Genomic DNA, 23,543 nt, shown 5'->3' with positions numbered 1-23,543 from the left:
TGCTGATGGCCTGCCTGGGGGGACGCTGGGGGCACGGTGTGTGGGCATGCATGTAGATGTGTGCACGTCCATAGTATATAAGTGTGCACGTAGATGTCTGTGCATATACCCACGTGTACACATATATCACACGTGTGTGCACAGATGTGTATGTTTATGCATGCATAGCACATGCGGACACATGGCATACACACATACAGCATGTATACACACGTGTGCACACATGGATGTATGTGTGCATGTAGATGCATACACATGTACATACATATTTTTTTCAGTCCCTAGTGTGCACCCATGTGCAGCTCTTCTGGGGAATCCTTGTTCCTCATGGGCTGCATCCATGTGAGTCCACGGCTTCTTGCTGGCCTTTCCTGTGTGTCACCCCCAGGCTGAGCAGTGGCCTTGTGAGCATCCCTACCCCCACCCTGCCCTGGGGTCAGCCTGTCCTAGACAGCCTGGGGGAGCGCCTGCCTCCCTGGGATTCCCAGAAGGACTGAGGAGCCACCGGTCCCCGTCAGCATTAGAACGAGGGGCCTCAGCAAAAACAGAAGTAGACAAATGGGACTCAAGTCAGAGAGCTTCTGCGCAGCAAAAGGAATAGTCAGCAGAGTGAATAACTTTTTGCATGGGAGAAAATGTCTGCAAACCACACCTCGAACAGGGGACTGATGTCCAGGAGTTACACGGAACTCAGCTCAACAACAGAAACTAACAATCCCTTAAAAAGTAGGCAAAAGATACGAATAGAAACTTTTCAAAAGAAGATAGACAAATTGCCAACAAGCATGTGCAAAAATGCTCAAGTCACTAACCATCAGGGAAATGCAAATTAAAACCACCACGAGATGCCACCTTGTTTCTACCAGAACGGCCATCATCAAAAAGTCCCAGCACCACAGATGCTGGCGTGGCTGCAGAGAGAAAGGAACCCTTGTACACAGCTGGTGGGACTGCAAACTAGTGCAACCCCCAGGGAAAACAGTATGGAGATTTCTCAAAGAATTAAAAGTAGACCTACCACTCAATCCAGCAATCCCACTATTGGGTATTTACCCAAAGGAAAAGAAGTCATTTTATCAAAAAGACACCGGCACTCAAATATTTATAGCAGCACAATTCACAATTGCAAAGATGTGGAATCTACCCAAGTGCCCATCAATTCATGAGTGGATTAACAGAATGTGGTGTATGTATACATGGAGTTCTACTCAGCCATAAAAAGGATGAATTAATGCCTTCTGCAGCGATCTGGAAGGAACCGGAGACCAGTACCCTAAGTGAAGTACCCTATCTCGGGAATGGAAAACACCCCCAGGGGTGCTCACCTGTAAGTGGGAGCTCAGCGACGGGCACACACGGCCCTGAGAGTGGAGACTCGGGGGGCGGGGGGGGGTTGGAGACAGATGGAGAGAAACTGCCCAGCAGGCACGATGCTCATCACTCAGGCGGTGGATCCCCTAAAAGTCTTGACTTCACCACCATGCAATCTACGCACGCAACAGCATTACACTCCTTCCCCACAAACTAACACAAATAAAAGGGGAAAAAAAGGAAAAAAAAAAGAATAAGGACTCTACAAGAGACAGGCCTGAATCCCCCTTTCCAGGTTGCTAAGTATAAACCAAAAGAGACAGAGAGTAAGAAACAACCCCCCAAATTAAAAAGGGGAGAACACGAACACCACTCCCGACGGTGACTTTCTGGAACGCTGCCTTCAGTGTCTCCCTGGCCTGCGCCAGTGTCACCAGGCTGACCGTCCCTGTGCAGCTGGCCGTGGTTGCTTGAACAGCAGCCCCCAGTTCACGGGCAGCCTCAGGCGGGCCCGTATTTGGAGACGGGGTCTCAGCAGGTGTGATCAGTGAATGGTCTGGGTTAGGCTGAGCCCTGAGCATAAGGACAGGCGTCCCTCAGAGAAAGGGGGAGATCTGAGACACGCAGAAGGGGAAGCAGCCACGTGAGGACGAAGCCACACGCCCAGGAATGCCCAGAGCCCCCAGGATCGGGAAGAGGCTACGCAGGGTCTCCCCAAGCCTTGCAGGGAGCATGGCCCAGGACACCTTGATTTGGGGGTTCCTGGTCTCAGACCTAGGGCAACGATCGCTGTTGCAGGTGCTCGAGCTTGGGAGACACCCGGCTCCAGGGCACTAAGGCTGCGCTGTGGGCGCCATCCTGGGAAGGCCACAGTGGGTCAGACTCCGCCTGAGGACAGGGCTTCCGAGGCATGGCCGTCCCGGGCCGCTGTGATGGGGCGGGGCCGCTGGCCAGGGCCATGCCAACCTCCCTGTGCAGGACAGCCGTGCACCCCACGTCCTCGAGGGCGCCCGGGACGCACAGCACCACTTGGCAGGGAACACTGACATGCATCTTTAAGGAAAATTCTAAAACTAGCACTTCCCTTTTATATCTGGATGGAAATAAAGCCATGAAAGCAAAATCGACACTTTTTTTTTTAAGGTACAGTCATGCTGTTTTCACTTTTGGTCAAAAACATGGCAACCAGCAAATACGCAGGACGGGGCGAATGTGGCGGGCGGGCCTGCGCCCTGGAGGCCGTGGGGCTGTCCTGGGTTCCTGACTCTGCCCTGTTCACAGAACATCCTGCAGACACCTGCAGGGAGACCCCTCGTGACTGACATCTCCCTCTCACACTCACAGAAACAGGGGAGGGGGAAGGCACAGCCTCCGCGCTGGGCCAGGCTGCCACGGCCCTGCTGGGCAGAGCAGCCACTGAGCTGGGTGCGCGGCCCCCATAGTCTCAGGCCCCGAGTGAGATAGATACCTCCCTTGGGGTGTCCCAACAGCACCACCTTCCAGGCCTTGATCTTGGGGGCACGTGCGGGGCAGAGACAGGAGCCCGGGGCAGGCCTGTGGGAGGAAGGCAGCTCTACATCAGCTTCCTCATCCGCCGGTTGTGCTTGTCGATGGTCAGGGTCGCCCGGTCCACAGCCGTGGCCATGCCGTCCAGGGCCTCGTCCTGCCTCTCCAGCTCCGTCTCAGCGCCCAGGGCCAGCCCCTTCATCCTCCTCAGGATCTGCGGAGAAGCGCAAGACCACCGGTGAGCTGCCTCCCCGCACTCTGCACACACCGCAGCCCCGCGTCCCGCCACGCCCCGCACCGGGCCCTCTGCCGTGCGGGCCCTTCCCGGGCTGTCTGCACTCAGGTACTGGCTGCAGACGGACGTGGGCGAAATAGGGTTTAGAAAGAAAAGTAAAACCCTTGTCTTGTCTGTAGGTGCGAGATGTTTCCCACACAAACGCCAACGGCCCCCCGTGGAGGAGGAACTGCGCGGCACGCACCCTCGGCAGAGCACGTGTGGAAGTGCCAGCGGCACCCGGGGCCTGGCGGGTGTGCTCGGGAAGGCAGCGGTGCGTGCTGCCCACGGGAATGCCACGAGCCGCGAGGAGTGTCCCTGGGGCGCTGCTGGCCAAGGACACGCACAGGCCCCTTGGTTCTGACCCCGCCGCCGGGTCCATGACCGACGCACTGCGAAGCGTTGGTTCACCTGCTCGCTCACTGAGCCTGGATTTGTTTAACAACTTAAAATACTTACGTGGCAACACAAAGGAACACATTTTAAAAGAAAGTTCAGTGACCCACCACTTGCAGTAAAGGTGTTCCCGTACTTCAGGGAGAGTTCCAGACCGCTGGTTAGGTCAGGAGCAAGGGCCCACGGACGCCGACCCACGGGAGCTGCCCTGGGTACTGAGTCCCCACGGCCGGGCCCCTGCGGCAGGGGCAGTGGCGATCGAGGGCAGGGCCCCAAGCACAGCGGGAAGCCCGGTGCCCCGGCTCTCCGCTGCCGTGTGGCAGGCAGGGCCGCAGCCTGGTGGGATGCGGACGGCTCGGGGTTTAGTCACAGGGACGCCGCCTGCCCTCCTGGCCCACCCCCGACCTGACCGGAAGCCTTGGCGATGCCTCCTGATGCCGCCTAAGCAACAAGAAACAGGACAAAGGCGGAGGTGGCCAGGAGGGAGGGCAGGGCGGTCAGATCCAGCTTCTTCCATGGGAACTCACGGCTCACATGAGATCACAAATGCGAACAAGCTGTGAAAACCGGAAAGGGCCCTGCCAGGGTGGCCACATGCACATGGGAGCCGCACCGGCCGAGCCCACCCCTCTGCGTGGACGGGGTGGGGGCTGGGGTCACGCCAGGGCGCGGCAAAGCGAGGAGAGGTGAGAAGAGCCACGTCGCTCTTTCCAAACAGCGTCCTCGCTGTGATCTCTGTCATGAGACAGATGAACAAACTCCTGGTGTGAGCCGGAGTCTCACCCTCTGGGAACTGACGGAAAGTCCATCAGTTGAGTCATGACTTAGAAACTGGATGGGGCTCTGGAAAGTATATGGGGGGGTCAGCGGCTGGGGGGCGGTGACCTCATACAGGAGGTCTTTTCCATCTCCCTCTCCCATGAGCTCACATGGCTGGTGCCCAAGCCCTGGAATCGGGAGGACAGGAAACGGCAGCTCCCCGCCGGGTGGCAGGTTCCCCTCCGTCTGCCCCTCTCGCTGGGATCGGAGGTGCTCGCGGGGAAACCGCCGCCGCACACATCCCAACACTCAGGGCCCGTGACGAGGCCTCCCCAGGGTCCACCGGGTGTGGACACGGACCTGCGCCAAGTCTCTTCTCTGAGTCCCTGTCCTTGTCAACTGCATTAAAATGTGATTTAAGTTTGTTTAAACTGAAACGTCCTTCAGGACCACAGCTGGGGAGAGGGGCTTTTTGTGACTCGGCCCCAAGGGAAGCCCAGGTCCCGGCCAGAACCCTCGACACGAAGGCTTCCCACCAGCCACGCGAGAGTCCTGCCACCTCCACGGCCACTTGCTTTTATCCTGATGGTAACAGTGCACGTAGACAATTAGAAACAAGAGAGAAACTGGAGGAAAAACAAAAGCCGTCCACAGTCCTGATCGCTGCCCGTCAGACCACGCCGTCAGTGCCGTGGGGCATTTTCACGCATCTTCCCCCTCCCTCCGTCCACGTATGCGCCCAGAAAACACGCACACATCCAACTTTGCTTTCTGTTTCTTCACCCTCCACTGTTCTAAAGAAGAGGTAGGAGTTTGGAGACCTGTGCAAGGCAGCTGACATTGCTCTAAGAACGCTGCCACTTTCTCTCAGTTGAGCCTCAAACTCATTCTGCGTCTTACACGAGGTGACGCGCCCCCGGCTCCACCTCGGCTGAGCCGCCGTGGCAGGGAGCGCTGTGGGCACCACTGGGACACACCCCACTCAGGTCATATCCCAGCACCCTGCCAGAAATCGCACGTCCCCTCAAGGACAGTGGAAAGGCCCTGACACATCCAGGGAGGCCGGGCCCAGGCCCCGCGCTGGCTCCACAGCCCTGAGAGTCCACAAGGACACGGCCACAGGGCCGCCCGGAAGGGCCACTTCACGTCTTCAGACACCCCCACGTGCATACGTAAAAAATGACAGGTAAAATTAATTTTACCAGAATATTTTACTTACTCCAATATCCAAAATACTACCATTTCAACATGCAATCGCGACACTGATATGGATGATATGTCATATTCTTCTTTCACACAAGGTCCTGGCAAGCCAGTGTGAGTGTCACATGCACAGCACGTCTCGCTTGGACCAGCCACCAGTCAAGGCGCCCAGAGCCACATGATCACAACCACAGCGCGGCACGACGCCCGTCCCCCCGTGTCCTGCACTTCCGCCCGCCACCCGTCAAAAGGCTGAATGACAGCCGCGTGAGATGGCGGGTGTGCTAATCACACTGGTCTGATCACTACACGTTCTACGTATCAGAACATCACCATGTGCCCCATATGGACAATTGTTTGTCAACTACAAAATAAAATTAATGTTTAAAAAACAGGCTGAATGAACTACCTTTTCGCAGTCCACAATCGAACAGTGGCAAAAGCAAAAATATCTATATTCTGGGCCTTTGCCTAATAAACACTGTAATAATACGCACATATAATTAACTGTGACCAACACCAGCTGATCTGCGTACAAAAGCTGGGGCATTCTACTGTGTACACATTCGAAATAAAGGCTGTTCCCATTCAACTTTTTGATTCAGAGAAAGTCTCACCAAGTGGAAGGCCTTAAAAAACAGAACTCATTCCAAACAGCCTGTTGAGACCCTCAGCCTGCCTGCCAAAATTGCACTTGAAATTAATTAATGCTGCAAAGCTACACAAGAGATCTTTACAGCTGTGAGGTCGGCAGACAAAGAAAATTCCTGCGTTAACCTTCAAACTACTAGTGCCTGTGGAACACGGGTCCAGAGTCTTTTTCCTTTAAGAAAGGGGCTGAAGTAATTAAATGGGATCGTGTGCATTCCATATAACAGGGACGGAAAGAATGGAGCACACGGAGTCTGGCCAAGCCTGAGAACGGCCGTTCCTCCCGAGGCCTGGGATGACAAGCCGTCTAGTCATCGATGTGCAATGCGGCCAGCCCGGGAACATCGCGTGGCCTCTGGGAGCCCGCGCTGGGCTCTCCCCAGCCCGAGCCACCAGCAAACCAGCCCAGCAACCGCCTGCCCTCCCGCCAGCGCCACCTCCACCGAAATCACCTGTTTAAAGGGCCTTTGGGTTTGGGGAGAAACTAACTTTTCTACACTTTGAAGAAAGACACCGTCCACATATGCACAGGCAGGACATGCGACAGTCCGATGGGAGCACAGCCCAGGAGAAGCATTTTGAGAGAAACCACAGGAGCAAGGCGAGCTCTCGGGCTCAGTGCGGCTGCAGATGCCCGACGGCGCCAAGCAGCAAGCTCCGGTCCTCGAGCCGGGAAGCGGGCAGCCGGAAGGGACTCAGGCAGGAAGTGGGAGGCACAACGTGAACGGACGGAGCCAGAGAACTAACGAGGCCGAGGAGGGAAGTGGACGGCCGTGGGCCCCAGGACAGCACGTAAGTCCCCGGCGAGGGGACTCTGCAGGCTCCGCAGACCTGGGCAGCAGCTGTTCTGGAAGAAGTGCCTTCCACTCTGTCACCTGCCACAAGAGCCTCTGTCTCCATAAAGCTCTGGCGGACTCGGGCCCAGCGCCACCAAGGCCATCTGGGCTGACAGTGACGTCACGCCAGGTACACACAGAGCAAATGTGGGGAGAGTCCACGATTTTCAGCATTTCCACTTTATTTATAAAGACAAAAACTAAATTATGGACAGAGAGCTGAATGGAGTAGCGTGGGTCTACTCGCCCAGCAGACGAGTTTAGATACATGTGCCGTCAAGCTGCAGGCTAGGGCGGGGCCCTAAAGCGTCCCTGGCCCAACCGCAGCCAGGGGGGAACCCCCTCTGTAGAACACAGGGTCTTGACGCTTCCAAACCATCTGTGAGCCCCGGCTGTTGTCCCCACACACCCCACACAGCCTGAGAGCAAAACCTGGGCCAAGCCTGGCCATGCAGACCAGGACTTAGCTGCCCTGAGCGTAAGGGCTCCGTTAGCTGTGGTGTCTGCCCCGGGCTTGTTATTGAGCTGACTCACCAAGGAACTGTGAATTTTCTTGCAGTGAGAAATTAGCAACCATTTAAGAACAGAGCTGGGATAAATCAAGCTGTCTGCAACTTGAAATAGTTCTCCAGTCGGGGCCATTAACGTGCTGCAGAGGTAGTTAAGAGGGGAAAGTTGGCTTTCGCTGTGGCCAAAGCCCTGGAGGCCGTAAACAACACTCTCGGCTGCCATCTGTCACACTCGGCACTTGCAGACCACCCTGGGCCTGCATAGTCCCCTCCTGCATTCCTGGGGGCCGTGGGGGTCTGGGCTCCCCACCTCGGGACCCCCCGGGCCTCGCTGTTCCTAGGGGCCTTTGAGATGGGAGAGCTGGCCAGCTCATGCCTTCAGGGGTCCCTCGGCCTCATGCTGCCTCTGTCAGCCCCACCGGTCATAAGTGGCCAAGCTTGCTCAAGACTGGGACATAGAACGGCAGGGAACAGAGGGTGCCCTGGGGGCTGGTCTGGACTGTCCAGTGGATCTGATCCAGGCTCCTGCTATAAGACCACAAGGGAGTTTCCCATTAAGAGGGTCAGTGTGTAAGAGAGCAACAAGCCCTCACCAAAATGAAACATTTGATTAATCTGAAAGGAGCACCACTGAAGGTGCATGTCACACCTGGATGGGAGACCTTCAGCAATCCCCTCAAAACAGGAAACAAGCTGAAAATGCATTAAAATTTGGCTCTTGGCCAGGCGCAGTGGCTCACATCTGTCATCCCAGCACATCCCAGCACTTTGAGAGGCTGAGGTGGGAGGATCATTTGAAGCCAGGAGTTCGAGACCAGCCTGGGCAAGATAGTGAGACCCCCATCTCTACAAAAAGTTAAAAAATTAGCTGGCTATTGTGTTGTGCCTGTAGTCCCAGCTACTCAGGAGGCTGAGGTGAGGGGACTGCTTGAGCCTAAGAGTTCGAGGCTGCAGTGAACTATGATGACACCACTGCACTCCAGCCTGGGTGACAGAGTAAGACTCTGTCTCTAAAAAAAAAAATTAAATAAAAAAATAGAAATAGAAATAAAATTTTTAAATGTGGCTCTTCCCAGTTGACAGGGGCATAGCCCACAGCACGCCTGATGCCCTTCCTTGTGGGTGCGGGCCTCGTGGCAGGACACTGCTCTGCGGAAAGGGGGTGGGAACGGGGCCTGGCACTGGGGGAGTCACATGACCCGCCATCCACGCACGCACTGCCAGGACCCCGCCAGGCCCAGCTTCCTGCCTGCCGGCACTGCCCTCGTCCACTCAGCACAGACGGGCTAGGCTGCCTCAAAGACCACACAAAACCCACTTCCCAGCCTGACCCAAAGCCTGCACGACACTTGCTGGCTGTTTTTAAAAGTTGTTAAACAGATGTCAATAAAAGACAGAGCTCTACACAAACGATCGGTCAGGAAATAGAGGACTGGGCAGCGCTGTGGACCCACCGGACCTGGAGACCACGCAGGACTCTCGCCCCAGACAGCAGCTGCCTGCCCCCCGATGCAGACACCCCAGGACAGACCGCGTGCCGCGCAAGGAGCCTCCACGAGCTTCAGCCTGAAATAACAGGTGTCTTCTCTGACCACGGTGGAATGAAACCAGGAACATGGAAAACTAGAACATTCACAAAGTAAACTACCAAAAGGTCAAGGAAGGGAAACTGGTAAATCCTTTGAGATGAAGGAAAGTGGAAACGCAACGTGCTGAAATACAATCATGGGCGCTGGACCACTGGGACACCTGCTGAGATACGCGTTGGCGGGTGGGGCCGTCACCGTGACAGCAGCGTCCACACACACCTGACTGGTGCAACCGCCACGCGCCCGAGCGCTGTGGTGCAGCCTCCTGCTTTGGGGCCGCAGCGAGCGACGTGTGGGCGCTGCAGGCAACTGCGACGCAGCTGTGGCCGTGTAAGTGCCCGTGTGTCCAGACGTGTCTAAACACAGGCAGGTGCAGCAAGGACACAGCATCACAGATGAGGCCGGGAACTCTGTGCTCACTGCGCACGCAGGGAGCCCGCAGGGCTGGATGCCACCTGGGCGAGTGACGGTACCAGACGCTCCCGCAGGCTTCACGACCCCGCACACTTCGCCTGCACCAAATTTATTTTAAAAAAGTTTTTCTTCAATAGTTAATCGTGGCTTACTGTAACTTTTTATCTTATAAACTTTTAAATTTTTTAAGACTTTTGAGTCTGTCATAACACTTAGCTTAAAACACAAACACACTGTGCAGTTGCCTGAAAATATTTTCCTGTTACATTCTCATTCTGTAAGTTTTTTCCTATTTTTAAAATTTTATTTTTTTTGACTTTTCAAACTTTTTTGTTAAAATCTAAGACACAAACGCACGTTAGCCGAGGCCTACATCCAGGTGACGGACTTTTCGGCTCTGCTGTAGTCCGACAGGACACTGCAGTACAGGCGGGCTGCGCTGACGGAAGCGGCGCTGTGTGGCACGTGACCGCACCAGCAAACCGCAGCCACGTGGTGCCGACCCTGAGTACGGGCTTCGGGGTAAGAAGGTCCACATGATCCACCACATCCACAGAACGAAGAGAAAAACCACACAATCATCACAACTGACGCAGAAAGGGCAGTGCCAAGCCCAACATCCTTTCATGATTAAAAAAAAAAACCAGAAAACTAGGAGTAGAAAGAACTTCTTCAATGTGACTCAGGGCAATTGAAAGAAATGCACATCCAACAGCATGGCCAGAGGAGAAGCCTGAAACCCTCCCCAGAGATGAGGAAGGAGAAGCTGGCCTGCACCCCTGCAAGGCCTGGCCAGGGCCACGAGGCCAGAAAAAGGACCCGTGCTGCAAAGGAAGCAGCAACACTGCCCTTGCTTGCAGAGGCCATGGTTGTAATGGAGAAAACCACAGAAAGACTCCACAAAGAACTGCCACAACTAAAAACCTAATCCAGTAAAGTTGCAGGATATAAGATCAACACAAGAAAAATCAGTTGTGGGTTTTTTTTTTTTTTTTTTTTTTTTTTTTTTTGAGACAGAGACTTGCTCTGTTGCCCGGGCTAGAGTGCCGTGGTGTCAGTCCGGCTCACAGCAACCTCAAACTCCTGGGCTCAAGTGATCCTCCTGCCTCAGCCTCCCGAGTAGCTGGGACTACAGACGCACACCACGACACCCAGCTAATTTTTTCTATTTTTAGTAGAGACCAGGTCTTGCTCTTGCTCAGGCTGGTCTCGAATTCCTGACCTCAAGTGATCCTCCTACCTCCGCTTCCCAGAGTGTTGGGATTATAGGCATGAGCCACTGTGCCCGGCCAATCAGTAGTGTTTCTATAAAGTAATAATGAAGACTCAGAAAAGGAAGTTAAGAAAATAATTCCACTTATAACAGCATCCAAAAGAATAAGACACATTTATCCTAGGAACACATTTATCCAAAGAGGTAAAAGACTTGTACACTGAAAACTACAAAGCACTAGTGAAAGAAATCAAGGACTGAAAAAATGGAAAGACACCCTGTGTTCCTGGATCGGGAGACCTAATATTGGCAAAATGGCAGTACTACTTGGTGCAGTCCCTATCAAATTCCAACAGCATTTTTTAAATAAAGAAATGGAAAGATTGATCCTCCAATTCACATGGAACTGTAGGGACCTGGAATAGCCACAGGAATTTTGAAAAAGAACGAAGTTGGAGTACTCACACTTCCCAACTTCAGGACTTACTACAAAACTACGGTAATCAAAACAGTGACACTTAACCATAGGACAGAATTAAGAGAGAAACCAGAACACCTACGGTTAATGGATTTTCCACAGGGGGTGACAGACGGTGCAATGGGGACAGAATAGCCTGGGTACCAAACAGTGTTGGGAAAACTAGACAGCCACATGCAAAAGGATGAAGTTGAACCCTTAGATCACTCCATATCAAAAAATTAACTCAAAATCGATTGACAACCTAAACGTAACAGCTAAAACTATAAACCCTTAGGAGAAACACACGGCTAAATCTTCAGGACCTGGGATGGCTCTGGCAACGGATTCTTAGATGTGACACCAAAAGCACAAACAGAAGGAGAAAGATAGATAAGCTGGACTTCATCAGAACTAAAAGCTCTGTGCAATCTGTTGTATTATAAAGAATTCGACTGGCCTTTGTTCCTGGTTCCTGGGAGGGAGAATATAAGTCTCGGGGATTTCCAAAGTGACAGGAGTGTCTCTGTTGTTTGTGAGCCCTCGGGACCATGCCTGAATTTACGGTAACGCAGTGACTCACTGTGGGCCCCCAGTAGCTCCAGCATGGGGCAGCCATGCCAGGAACATGAGCCCTGTGGTTAGAGGGTGGGGCTTGGGGCGTCCCGGCAGATGTCAGCTGGGCGGGGGCAGTGCTGGAGACCATGTTCAATCATGTGACCAATGATTTGATCGATCACAACTGCCATATGAAACCCCAACAAAATCTCTGGACACCGAGGCTCCGTGGAGCTTCCCGGAAGGTGACGCACCAATCCCACAGGGAAAGGGCATGGGAGCGTCACCTGCGGGCCCTCCCAGACCCACTCTCAGTGTCACTTCGCTGTGTACGATTTGCATCCTTTGCACCAAAACTGTAATCTTAAGAAAGGGCCTTCCTGGGGTCTGCGAATCATTCCGGTGCATTATCAAGCCTGAGAAGGGGCCTGGAAACCCCGACTTGTGGCTGGTGGGTGGGAAGTGCGAATGGCCCGGGGACTGACCGCAGCCGGCGTCTCGGGTGCGGCAGCCTTGCTGGGGCCATGGCCTTTACCTTGAGGGGCCTGCGTCCACTCCGGAGAGTTAGGGCCAGAAGTGAGCGGCAGTAAACCCGCTGGGGTTGGTGTCTGGACAGCATGAAAGGACATTATTAAGAAGGTCAAAGGACAAGCTAAGGAATGGAGATGTCTGCAGATCATATCTGCTTGGGGCCTGACATCTAGAACACATAAGGACTCCTTCCACTGAACAACAAGAAGGCCAACGACCTAACTACTAAACGGGCAAAGGAGGTGAGCAGACATCTCTCCAAAGACATCCAAATGGCCAGTAAGCACATGACAAGAGGCTCAGCACCACTGGCCACCAGGGAAATGCAAATCCAGGCCACAGTGAGATATCACTTCACACACCAGGATGGCTGGAATGATGTTAGAACAGGGACAAGTGTTGGCAAGGATGCAGAAGAACTGAAACCTTTGCACCCTGCCGGGGGCAATGCAAAATGCTGCAGCCGCTGTGGGGAGCAGCTGGTGCTTCCTTGAGCAGCTAAGCCGAGAACCACCACTCGACCTGGCCGTTCCGCGCCCGGGGGTGCAGTCGACTCCCCCCTTACCTACGGTTTTGCTTTCTGCAGGCAACCGAAAAATATTAAATGAAACTGAAAATATCAAATAAAAAATTCCAGGAACAATCTGTAAGTGTTACATTACACACTCACTGTTGAGAAATCTCTCCCATCCTGCTGCACCCGCCCGGACAGCCACAGGGGTGCACAATGCCACCTGCCCTCTGTTACTCAGCAGCCGCCTTGTCTCGGTGACCACGTGGACTGTCACGCAATCACAGTTCTTGTGTTTAAGTACAGTAATTCTTATTTTACTTATTAATGGTCCCCAAGCACAAGGGTAGTGATGCTGGCATATTGCTATAATTGTTCCATTTTATCATTGTTGTTGTTAATTTCTTACTGGGCCTGATTTATAAATTATGCTTTACCATAGGTATGCATGCACAGGAAAAAAAACTACAATAACATACATGGGATTTGGTGCTATCTGTGGTGTCAGGCACCCACTGGGGTCTTGGAGCATGTCCACTGCAGATGAGGGGGCCCTGCTGTGTACCTGGCGGACTGAGGGCAGGACTGACGCTCCCACCTCAGTGTGCGCAGCAGGCCACTCACCGTGGTCACAGGTGGAAGCAACCGGTGACAGTAAACAGATGAGTGGACAAACATGCCGTGGTCCAGCCACACGATGGACTTTCATCCAGTTATAAAAAAGGAGGGAGGGCCGGGCGCGGTGGCTCATGCCTGTAGTCCCAGCTACTCGGGAGGCTGAGGCAGGAGGATCGCTTGAGCCCAGGAGTTTGAGGTTGCTGTGAGCTAGGCTGACACCACCGCACTCACTCTAGCCCGGGCAACAGAGTGAGACTCTGTCTCAAAAAGAATCAATAAATAAACAAATTAAATCAAATCAAATAAATAAATGAATGAATGAAACAATGAATGGAGGGAAATACTGACTCACTCTACGGCATGGATTGGCCTTGAGGACATGCTCAGCGAAATAAGCCAGACAAAAAAGGACAAATCCCATGTGATCCCACTCCCGTGAGGGACCTAGAGTCGTCAGATTCACAGGGACGGGCGACTCGGGTGCCAGGGCTGGGGGCAGAAACACGGGGGTACTGCTTAGTGGGAACAGCGTCTCTGCTTGGGATGAGGAACAGGTTTTGGAAACAGGAGCAATGGTTGCACAATATCCTCAATGCGACTGACGCCATGGAAATGCACACTTAAAAATGGTTAAAATGGCAAAATCTGTGCTATATGTGTTTTACCGCAATAAAAACAAGTTAATAAAGAGAAATTCCACACTACTATAACATGCATTACCTCCCACAGTCAGGTGTTCAGTAATGAAATAACCCGACCCTTGACCTGAAGACCCGACCCTCGTTGAGTGATGAGTGGGAGACAGGGACGACGAACCCCCCCCCACCAGCACCAAGTCTCCTGGGGCAGCTGGTCTCTTCCTGGTGGTCTGGGAGCTGCTCTGGGCGGGGCCTGCTTGGATGTCTGCAATCCTGGCCCAGAGCAGGCCCCTGTGCCCACAGCTTCCAGGTGGTCTCTGCTCACACCCGTGGGTGTCTGGGACCCCCAGGGTTGCAGCCGGCTAGGACTCCCTGCCCCTGTGGCTCCACAGGTCCCACAGCCCAGGGCTGGTTCCACCACCAGCACGCCCGGTGCACAGGAGCTCCGAGCGGCCATACGTGCGCCTGTGGCTCACCCGAGACTGGAGAGGACGGGAGGGGCCGGGGGAGGCTGTTCGGAGGCGGGTGGTGCTGAGGCTACCAGCGGCCCAGCTGGCCAGCGGAGCAGAGGGGAAAACACGATGAGTATTTAAAACTGAGGCATGCCATCTCCCTGAGATTCGTCTTTCAGGCCATGGCAGTTGTGTCTGAATTAGGGACGCCCTGGAGACACGTGCTGAGCCCGGGCCCCACGCCTGGCCCAAGGCCCCTCACAGGACGCAGCCTCCCATGCGTGCGGGTGGTGGAAGCTGCGGGGGCATCTTGTCTTTGTTCCCATGGTTTAACATTTAGAAGAGACATAGGATATGATGTCAGAGCATTGATTAACGATAACTCAAAACTAAAGAGACCCTGGGATGCATGGACCAACTCAGTGCTAATACCTGGACTCGTATCAAAGCCATGAATACAAGCAGCATCATGCAACCTCACCAACCCCCAAAGCCAACCTTTCCACTGTAGCCCATAATAATGACTGAACAAACGGCCTGGGAACAAGCTCCAGAGGAAAGCTCAGGATGCTGGGAGAACCTGAATGGAAAAGGAAAAACGTCTGGAATTATCCCAGCCCTCCTTGCCCATGATCTCCAATGATTCTAAACCACGTACAGGACAAGACCCAAACTCCCCACTTGGCTGGCAGTTCCTGCCGGGCACACGATACATCCAGCTTCCTCCTGCAGAGCCTGCCCCGCGTGCGCTCTGCCACGGCCCGCCCTCCAACTCCCAGACGGGCGACGTGCACGCACGCAGGCGCACGCAGCACTGAGCGCAGCTCCGTCTGTGACTCGGGACCTGCAGGTGCCCAGGACGCAGGGAGCTCTCGTCCCTGCACATGGATAGTGAGCTCAGGGAAACCGGGGCAGTTATTTCAGGTTGAAAGATACGCCTTGAATATGATTATCTTTTTATTTTTATTTATGTTTTAGAGACAGGGCCTCACTGTTGCCCAGGCTGGAGTGCAGTGGCGCCATCACAACTCACTGCAGCCTCACACTCTGGGCTCAAGCGATCCTCCTGCCTCAGCCTCCCGAGGAGCTGGGACTACGGTGCGTGCCACTGCACCCAGCTGAACATGAACATCGTGTCTGACGAGGAGACGATGCGGATGAACTGAGGGGAGCAGAGTCAGAGACACCAGGGTGGGGGCAGAGAAACAGCAGCGGGGGAGAGCTGCAGACATGAAGTGGGTTCCATAGCTTCGAAGACAGAAAGAACATACAGAAAAGGACGTTAACTTCTTAAGGTAGTTTCACAGCAAGCAGAGAACCCAGAATGACTTCCGGAACGTTCCAGCTGATTGCCAGAGCAGGTCCATGTAGGATATCAAGCTGCTGAGCAAACAGTGGTGGTGTCACCACAGACACAGAAGTGAGGACAGAAGGACCCGGGTCCTCAGGAGCCTCGGAAGCTGCCCGGCCTCCGAGTCCTGCCCGTGAACCCCACCAGCCAGGCGGGCTCAGCCAGACCCTCCCCACACCAACCCGCCAGCTCTGTTTCCACTGAACTCACTGACTTTGACTGAAGTGACTGAATCACGCCAGTCTTCCTTTTAATGTCTGTGCTTTGCGTTCGCTGTTTATGGAGGTTTCAGACAGTGGCAGACCAGCTGCCCTGACCAGTGGTCCCTGTGACTGGCACCTGCTGGGACAAGCCACCGTGCGCCCTTCCTCTTAGAAATGGTGGCCAGAACCCAGAGCAGTGGCCATCCCTGCTGCAGCCAAGGCCGTGACGTCTGCCTGGTTTCTCCCTGGGGACATGGGGAGGCAGGACGGAAAGACACCAAAGTGGGACAAGACAGAGAAACGGAGATTAGGAAGAAGCTTCGGCCGGGCGCGGTGGCTCACGCCTGTAATCCTAGCACTCTGGGAGGCCGAGGCGGGTGGATCGCTCGAGGTCAGGAGTTCAAGACCAGCCTGAGCAAGAGTGAGACCCCGTCTCTACTAAAAATAGAAAGAAATTATATGGACAACTAAAATATATATATACAAAAAATTAGCCGGGTATGGTGGTGCATGCCTGTAGTCCCAGCTACTCGGGAGGCTGAGACAGGAGGATCGCTTAAGCCCAGGAGTTTGAGGTTGCTGTGAGCTAGGCTGACGCCACGGCACTCACTCTAGCCCGGGCAACAGAGTGAGACTCTGTCTCAAAAAAAAAAAAAAGAAGCTTCCCTCCAACCTGGAATGCCCTGAGGGAACAGCCAAAGGCCACCTTTTGTTCCACGTGTCCAGGCCCCGGGCCCTGAGGAGCGAGCAGAGGGGCTCTGCCAAACCCACCTCCCGCAGCCTCCCAGCCACCCGCCCTCCGTGGCCGGCCGCAGTGACGCAGGAGCCGGGGTGGACCGCAGACCCCAGGGCTTGCCACGCCAGCCCCCGCCCGGCCCCCGCCCGGCCCCGCACAGGCTCAGCCATGCTCTGCCTTGGCAGCCCCGACTGCAATGCACACCACCAGGACACGTTTCAGCGTGATGGCTTTAATAGCATTTGCAACAAAAACCACAGCTGGACGGAGGAGGGTTTCTTGCATTTTTGTTTTCCCCAGAAATTTAACTCATTCTGACTTGCGCTTGGGCTTCAACTGTACAGCTAAGAATTCTTCTCTAAATAGGAAACATGTGTTTTGCCTCAAAAAGACAGTCTTGTGTGCAACTAGGTTGCTGCTGCGAGGAAGGAGGCCCGCGTCTGCCGGCGTGCTGCCCTGGTCCCCTGTGCCCCCCGGCCCCTCCCCGCCCGGCCCTCTCCTGCTGCTGCACCTGAGACCGGGGCCTGACTGCTCCCAGCGTCAGACCCTGCTGGGCTCTGGGACGCCTCCTGATGACAACACCTGCGCCGTCACAGGAAAGACAGCGTCCCACGAGGTCACTGAGGAGCCCTGTTCTGCCTCGGCTCTCTGCCTCTTCACGCTGACGTCTCCCTGTCGCTCCCTGGCCTTGAGGTGAAGGGCACACTGCACAGCCACCACCTGAACCAACAGGAAAAATTCCTGCTTTTCATCCCAAAGCGTTGTTTCCACGTCAGCCTAAACATGACAGTGAGACACAGAGTGAGCGTCTTGGCCGCAGACACCTTCCTGGGGGAGGGGCGTGCTCAGATTCCACCGGCCTCAGGCCCACACCCTCCCAGAGGCTCTCAGGACGCCAGGAAAACCCAGGCAAGCAGGTTTGCCTTCATAGTATGAAGGTTTCTCAAAAACCCCAAGCAAACAAGACCTGTGCAGAGTGCGTTCTGAAATCAATGGGCCTATGAGAAGAAGTGACTAGTAATCTGCAGAATGTGCTAGTGACAGCTAAAAAGCAGCACTTTTGTGTGTCACTGCTAAAAATGACTAAGACAGACCAGGAGGAAAAAGTGACAAGTGATGTCTATTTAAAATATCCCATAGCAAAGATGAACACTTTTTTCCCAAAAAGGAAAGAGCTGAGCTCAAAGGAGTTCATGCTTATGCAGACACGTAAAGTAAGAATTAGTTTTTAAAAACAGGTTTAAGAGATACGCCATGTTTACCAACCCCCGATGGAGGTGGGCAGAGGTGCCCACGACACGCTCTTTCCAAAAACGGGGCTGAGCCCGACGCAGACCCAGGGCTGCCCGCTGACGCGCAGGCTCAGGGATGCAGCCTGCACCCTCTGGACACGAGCCAGAGGGTCCCAGTGCACGCTCGCAGCACAGCACACAACTTGGCTGCTCAGCAGACCAACCGCCAGGGACTCAGGGACGACGCAAGCTGCACGTCACGAGGCCCTTGCCTGGGACGGCCTCGCAGGCCGTGATTCCAACAAACGGCACGTGCCACAGCGAGACGCCGGGGCAGGCGTCAGCCTGACTGGGTATTTGATGACACTGTGACATTATTTTTTATTTATTTTTTATAGTTTAAGGTAAGAAAAGCATTACGGCTTTTTTAATGGTTCTTATCTTTTAAAGTCACGTACTGAAGTAGCTGCGAATGAAATGATATGATGTCTAGGTACAGCCTCGAAACTTATTTGAAAAGGAGGAAGAAAAGCCAGTATGTTGGCCAGCAACAATACAGGAAGACAAATTAAACATTTTTACATCAAACGCTTAAATTTCAACTTCCTGGGCAACAGTGGTAAGCCTGCGTGACAACCCAGTGCTGGGCAGCCAGCCTGGACAGCCATCGCGCGCGACGTGTGTGCTCCCGCAGCGCCCTCGCAGAACACGGACGCAGAGCGCACGCCCACGGGCACATGCAGCACAGTGCACGCCACACCACACATACACACACACATGCGCATGCCCACGCTGAGCACACACGCGTGTGCAGGTAAATGGACAAAGGTGGTTGCCAGGGCAGCCGTGTGCGTGGGAATGTCTGCGTGTCGTATGTGTCTGCGTGCCATGAGGCATGTGGACTCAAAATGGGCACTGCCTGTGCTCCCCCTGCGGCTGCAGCAGGTGGGTGGCACAGCCGCCTCCAGGAGCAGCTGGTCCCGAGCATGTTTCCGGTCGGGAGGGGAAGGGAGCAGCCTGGGGAGGGCAGGGACACCACACCAGCTACGAGGCTCTGCGAACAGCTTACCTGGGCCAGTTGCTTGGCTTCTCCCTCGGAGAAGAGTAGCTGGCTCATCTGCAGCTGCGGTGGCCTGCCCTCCTGGTCCCCCGAGGGCGGCTCTTGGTGCACGGTGCAGCCCATCAGCCCAGACGCTGGAAGAGAAAAGCATTGTCACAGTTAGGGTGACATCTTCTGGAAGGTGCAAACCACCGAGAGCACTCAGGACTGCAGAGAGCAATAGCAGGAGGGTGGCAGCCCTGCAGCCTGGCGGAATGTCCCATCATGTCCCTGGTCCTCTCCCTAGCCTCTGTGAGCCACACCACACGGGGCAGGCTCTGCAGTGCTGCAAACACTCGGGGGTAATTCTATTTCTCTCTCTCAGAAGAGAGGCCCTTTATCCAAGAGTGGTAATTTTTTTTTGGGGGGGGGGGACTGCAGATTTGGAGAAGAAAACACAAGACTCACTGGCCCCTCACTGTGTGAAATGCACACAGAACGCAGGATGGGAAAGCGCAGTGACATCGGAGCCACCCGAAGCACACTGTGGTTCTGCAGAGCACAGGAAGTGGCTGCCTGCCCAGGCCAAGTGAGGCTGAGCACCCGCGGCGGCCGAGGTGGGAGGTGAGTCAGTCGCCCTGCGGTCAGGGCACACGAGGCTGGGCGGTCTCACCCCAGGTGGGGCGCACTGGCCATAAACGGTGCAGGCGGTGCTCACCATGTGGCTCGTGGCCACCTCCCGCAGAGGGCCACCTGTCCTTTATTTAGAGAGCCTCCACACCTCCTGGCCTAGATAAGGGCTCAATTAACATCTCTTGTTTGCTCTTCTCCATAGCACCCAGGACCCCAGCGTGCGCTTACGAGGATGCTGGGGCAGGCAGTGCGATGGGGAGGGTGGGTGGCCTCAGCGCCTCTCCAGGATCCCGCCGCGGAAAGCAGAGCCCCTGCTGCCCTGACAGTGGGCTGGGACACGGCAGCCCGGGAGCCGCTGCTAACCACGCTGTCAGGGGAGAAAAGGAGAAGGAGCTACATCTGGGGTGAAGGCTCCAAGAGTGGGGCCCAGCTGGCCATTATCCAGGACGCCCAGCAAGACCCACCCTCCATGGGGAGAGACCTCGTACTCGCTCACTCCCCTCCAGCTCCACCCTTATCACCTCTCAATATTCTCAAGTTCACTGTCCCCGGTCCCTGTTAGCACAGGCTGAGCAGAGGAGGGCCAGCCACGCCCAGGTCAGCACAGGGACGCAGGTTGCCAGGAGGCCCCGAGGAGGGACAGATCTAGGCCAGGTGGAGAGCGCTCAGGCACCAGAGTTGGGGGAAGGAGGCCCCTCAACCTCACACCCACCATACAGGCACACTTTCCCCAGAACCTCACTCATTCCACTCGTCAAAAACAAAACCCACCATGCTGATTTCATAACCTGTCTCTGCTCCGTGTGTACATTTCCAAAGTGCTGCCCAGCCAGCGCCTGAGCTCGCTCATTAGCACTTCTGCTGATCAGAGCTTCCCCCAGGAGGTGGCTGACAGCCACAGCCAGCTGGGTCCTAGGGAGAAGCCCTTCTCTGAGCCGGTCAGCAAGGTGCGCTGGCTGGGCTGGGCTGGGCTGTAAGACAGAGCACCAACGACAAGACGCGTCCCTCGGTAACTACCGGCCTGGGGCCGAGACTACAGGACAACTGCCCTTCACCCGACAGTGCCAGCGCACCCTCCACCGGCAGGCCGGTGTCTCTCGTGGCCCAGGGTGGGCGCCCTCCGCCTCAGGGCACCCACGCAGGCCCCACCAGGTCCTCTCCCCATGGGGCCTGTCTCCCACCTCCAAGTGCTGACCTGGAGGTACCTCTAGCTGGGCTTCCCTAGCTCCGACGCAGGCTTCGAGGGCACGGCCCCACACCGCCCAGCTGTGCGCTAGCTTTTGCTTCAACACCTGAGGCTGCACCACAGAGAGACACATTGACCGCTCCTGAATTTTAACCAACGGGATTTTGCTTAAATACCCAGAAATCTGAAACAGAGGATGCTGCTAATGCCACGCCAGCACTCGAGGTCCAGCCCTTCCTGGGACCCCTGGGGGCTCCAGTTGGAACCTCTCTGCCTCGAAAGATGGCCTGAAGCCGCTGGCCTCGCACAGACCAGACCCCCATGATCTGTCTGGCACACACCTGTGCTTCCTGCTGGTGGCTCGCCCTGCCGCCGACGCTGCTGAGGACAGGCGGGCGGCCCTGGGAGGAGCAGAAGCCCAGGCAAGTTTCTCAGGGAGCAGCGCTCAGGCAGGGGAGGCCTGGCGGCCTCTGAGGTAGTGACAGCTGGCCAGCAACAAAGAAAACACTGGAAGGCAGACAGAGGCCTTGGAAAACACTACGCACGGCCCCTAGGAGGGTATGGGAGGGCTCTGCGCCCTGAGCCTTCCTCCCAAACCCACAGCCCAAAGTGACCACAAGAAAACGTGAGACAAACCCTAAGGGGCCATCCTGCACCCTGGGCCAGGCCCCCCGCAGGCGGTCAGAGCCCCAGGGGCCCAGGGACATGTGAGGCTGATGGTCAGCTGGGGTCCCGGTCAGGGGGGTCCTGGGAGCTCCTCAAACACGAGGAGATCTGCCTAGAATAAAATAGAAAGTGGGTTCTAGTGATGACAACACAACCATCACATGAAGGAAGGTGTTAACAGGGCGGGGAGCCGGGGACATACAGGGACTCTGTACTGTCTCACGCCTCTTCTGTAAATCTGAAACTGTTCTAAAATAACAAGGTTGTTTCACAGATGCAACGCAGAAACACAGTGATCTGCAATAGCGCGTCCCCCAACCCACACGGCCGGCAGGGCCCAGGCCAGGCTGCGACTTCTCCTGGCTGGCACAGGCATCACCGCCCAGGTCTCTGGAAAGTCTCCCCGCCCAGAGTGTCACTCACAGGACAAGTGCCCGACCAGTGCTGCACGACTGCCACCATGTGGCCAGGCGCACACGAGTGCTCACCCAGGGAGGCAGGGATTTCTGAGACATCAATCATGGTTTCCACCTCCCAGGGCCTGCAAAGCTTCCAACCAGGAGCAGTGAACGGAGAGGAACTGGCACAGAGTCACCCTGCTGTGACATGCGATGACAACAGCAGCAGCCAGGTGGCAGTGACAGGGAAATCCTCACTGGCCATGTGAGTCCACGAGCAGCACTAAGACCCCAGCACACTGGATGCCGTCTTGCTGGGCTCCCCGGCCGGCTGCTCGCTGCTGTGTGGCCCCCGTGCTGTGTGGCCCCCGTGCTGTGCGGCCCCCGTGCTGTGTGGCCCCCGTGCTGTGCGGCCCCTGCGTTGTGCGGCCCCTGTGCTGTGCGGCCCCCAGTTCACCACGTGGAGGCGCACCCACCCCAGAGGAAGGAGCACCCGGACTCGGCCCTCCAGACGGCCCAGCGGGGTGTGTGTGCCGGGGGAAGTCGTCGCTGAGATGGAGCCATCTGCCATCACATCACAGCTCAACACACCCACACACCTACAAATGACTCCAGTGACAGTCATGCTATGGCCCATACGTGCTACCACATCGCAGCCTGAGTCATGCTATGCAAGTAGCTACAGGCTCTCCCTGTGGCCACAGCCCATAATCTCCAACCTTAGGTAGGAAAGATCACCCTGGATGAACAACGAGGCCTAACCCCACACGTGGAAAAACCGTAAACCACATCAGAACCACTACACCGAGGAGACGGTTCCTGTGCACTTCAGCCCAGCAGGGACTGCCCTGAGAATCCCACTGCCAATAAACCTGGCCGGCGAAACACACGGGTGCAGACAGCACACAGGGTGACACACACCTGCAGCAGGACACCCCAACACATCCCCTCCCAGAACCTCTCAGGACCCACAGAGCTGCTGCCCACTGGCAAGTACAACCTTCTGTCTCCCCCGAATCACATGCTTGTGCCACCTCTTCAGTCTTCTCCCACTAGGACAGTCCCCAACCGCACAGGACATCCTCACCCCTCTCCTCCCTGAGTCACACGCCTGTGCCACATGGTCTGTCCACTTGGGTAGCTGGCAGAGCCCCTCGTCCTACCTCCCCTGAGCCTGTCGCACGCTGGGGCTCCGCCCTCTCTGCGCTCCCGAGAGCGCAGGCCATGCGCCCTTGGCCTTCTCACGTTGAATGATGGCTGCTGTGTTACATCTCATCCCATCTCTGCGCCGTTTGTGTCCTCTCCTCTGTCTGAAACCTCCCTCCCTAATTCCATTCCAGTTCTCTCTGATATAGTCATGTGTCACACCCAAGGAGGGTTTTGTGTCTGTGCCATGTTACAAGTGTGCACCGCAGTCCTGGGGGTCCCAGTTGGCAGTGGTCACATGGCTGACAGCAGACTGCAACTGTCCCGTCTGTCCCCACACCTGTCCAGAAGGGGTGCGGTGCTGTGCCGCCCCTCAAAGGGCACAAGCCAGGCGGGGCTTGGCCGGCACCCCTTCCTCAGGCTGGGTGGCCAGGCCTCCTGCTATGGGTCACCAGCTGGCTGGCACTGCCTACCCTTCTGAGCCTTGTGTGGGTCAGCTTCTGCATTCTGCCTTGACCCTAGGGGCC

The 23,543-nt window shown here is 55.6% G+C and overlaps 1 protein-coding gene across 1 annotated transcript in view; it reads right to left on the bottom strand.

Annotated features, from left to right (window-relative positions):
• Positions 1-2,454: 2,454 nt before the first annotated feature.
• Positions 2,455-23,543, bottom strand: part of SNAP47 (synaptosome associated protein 47) — a 42,555-nt gene continuing 21,466 nt past the window's right edge. Inside the window, exons 4-5 of the mRNA XM_069467476.1 lie at positions 19,018-19,142; positions 2,455-3,031 (exon numbers count right to left, since the gene is read on the bottom strand). Of these exons, the coding sequence (XP_069323577.1) occupies positions 2,885-3,031; positions 19,018-19,142 (272 nt within the window). The 3' untranslated portion in view covers positions 2,455-2,884. The remainder of the gene's footprint in view (positions 3,032-19,017; positions 19,143-23,543) is intronic.

This window comes from Eulemur rufifrons, chromosome 4 (assembly GCF_041146395.1).
Source record: "Eulemur rufifrons isolate Redbay chromosome 4, OSU_ERuf_1, whole genome shotgun sequence".
Classification (NCBI taxonomy): domain Eukaryota; kingdom Metazoa; phylum Chordata; class Mammalia; order Primates; family Lemuridae; genus Eulemur; species Eulemur rufifrons.
The sequence above is the reverse complement of the archived record's forward strand: the minus strand, read 5'-3'. Positions and strand labels throughout refer to the sequence as shown.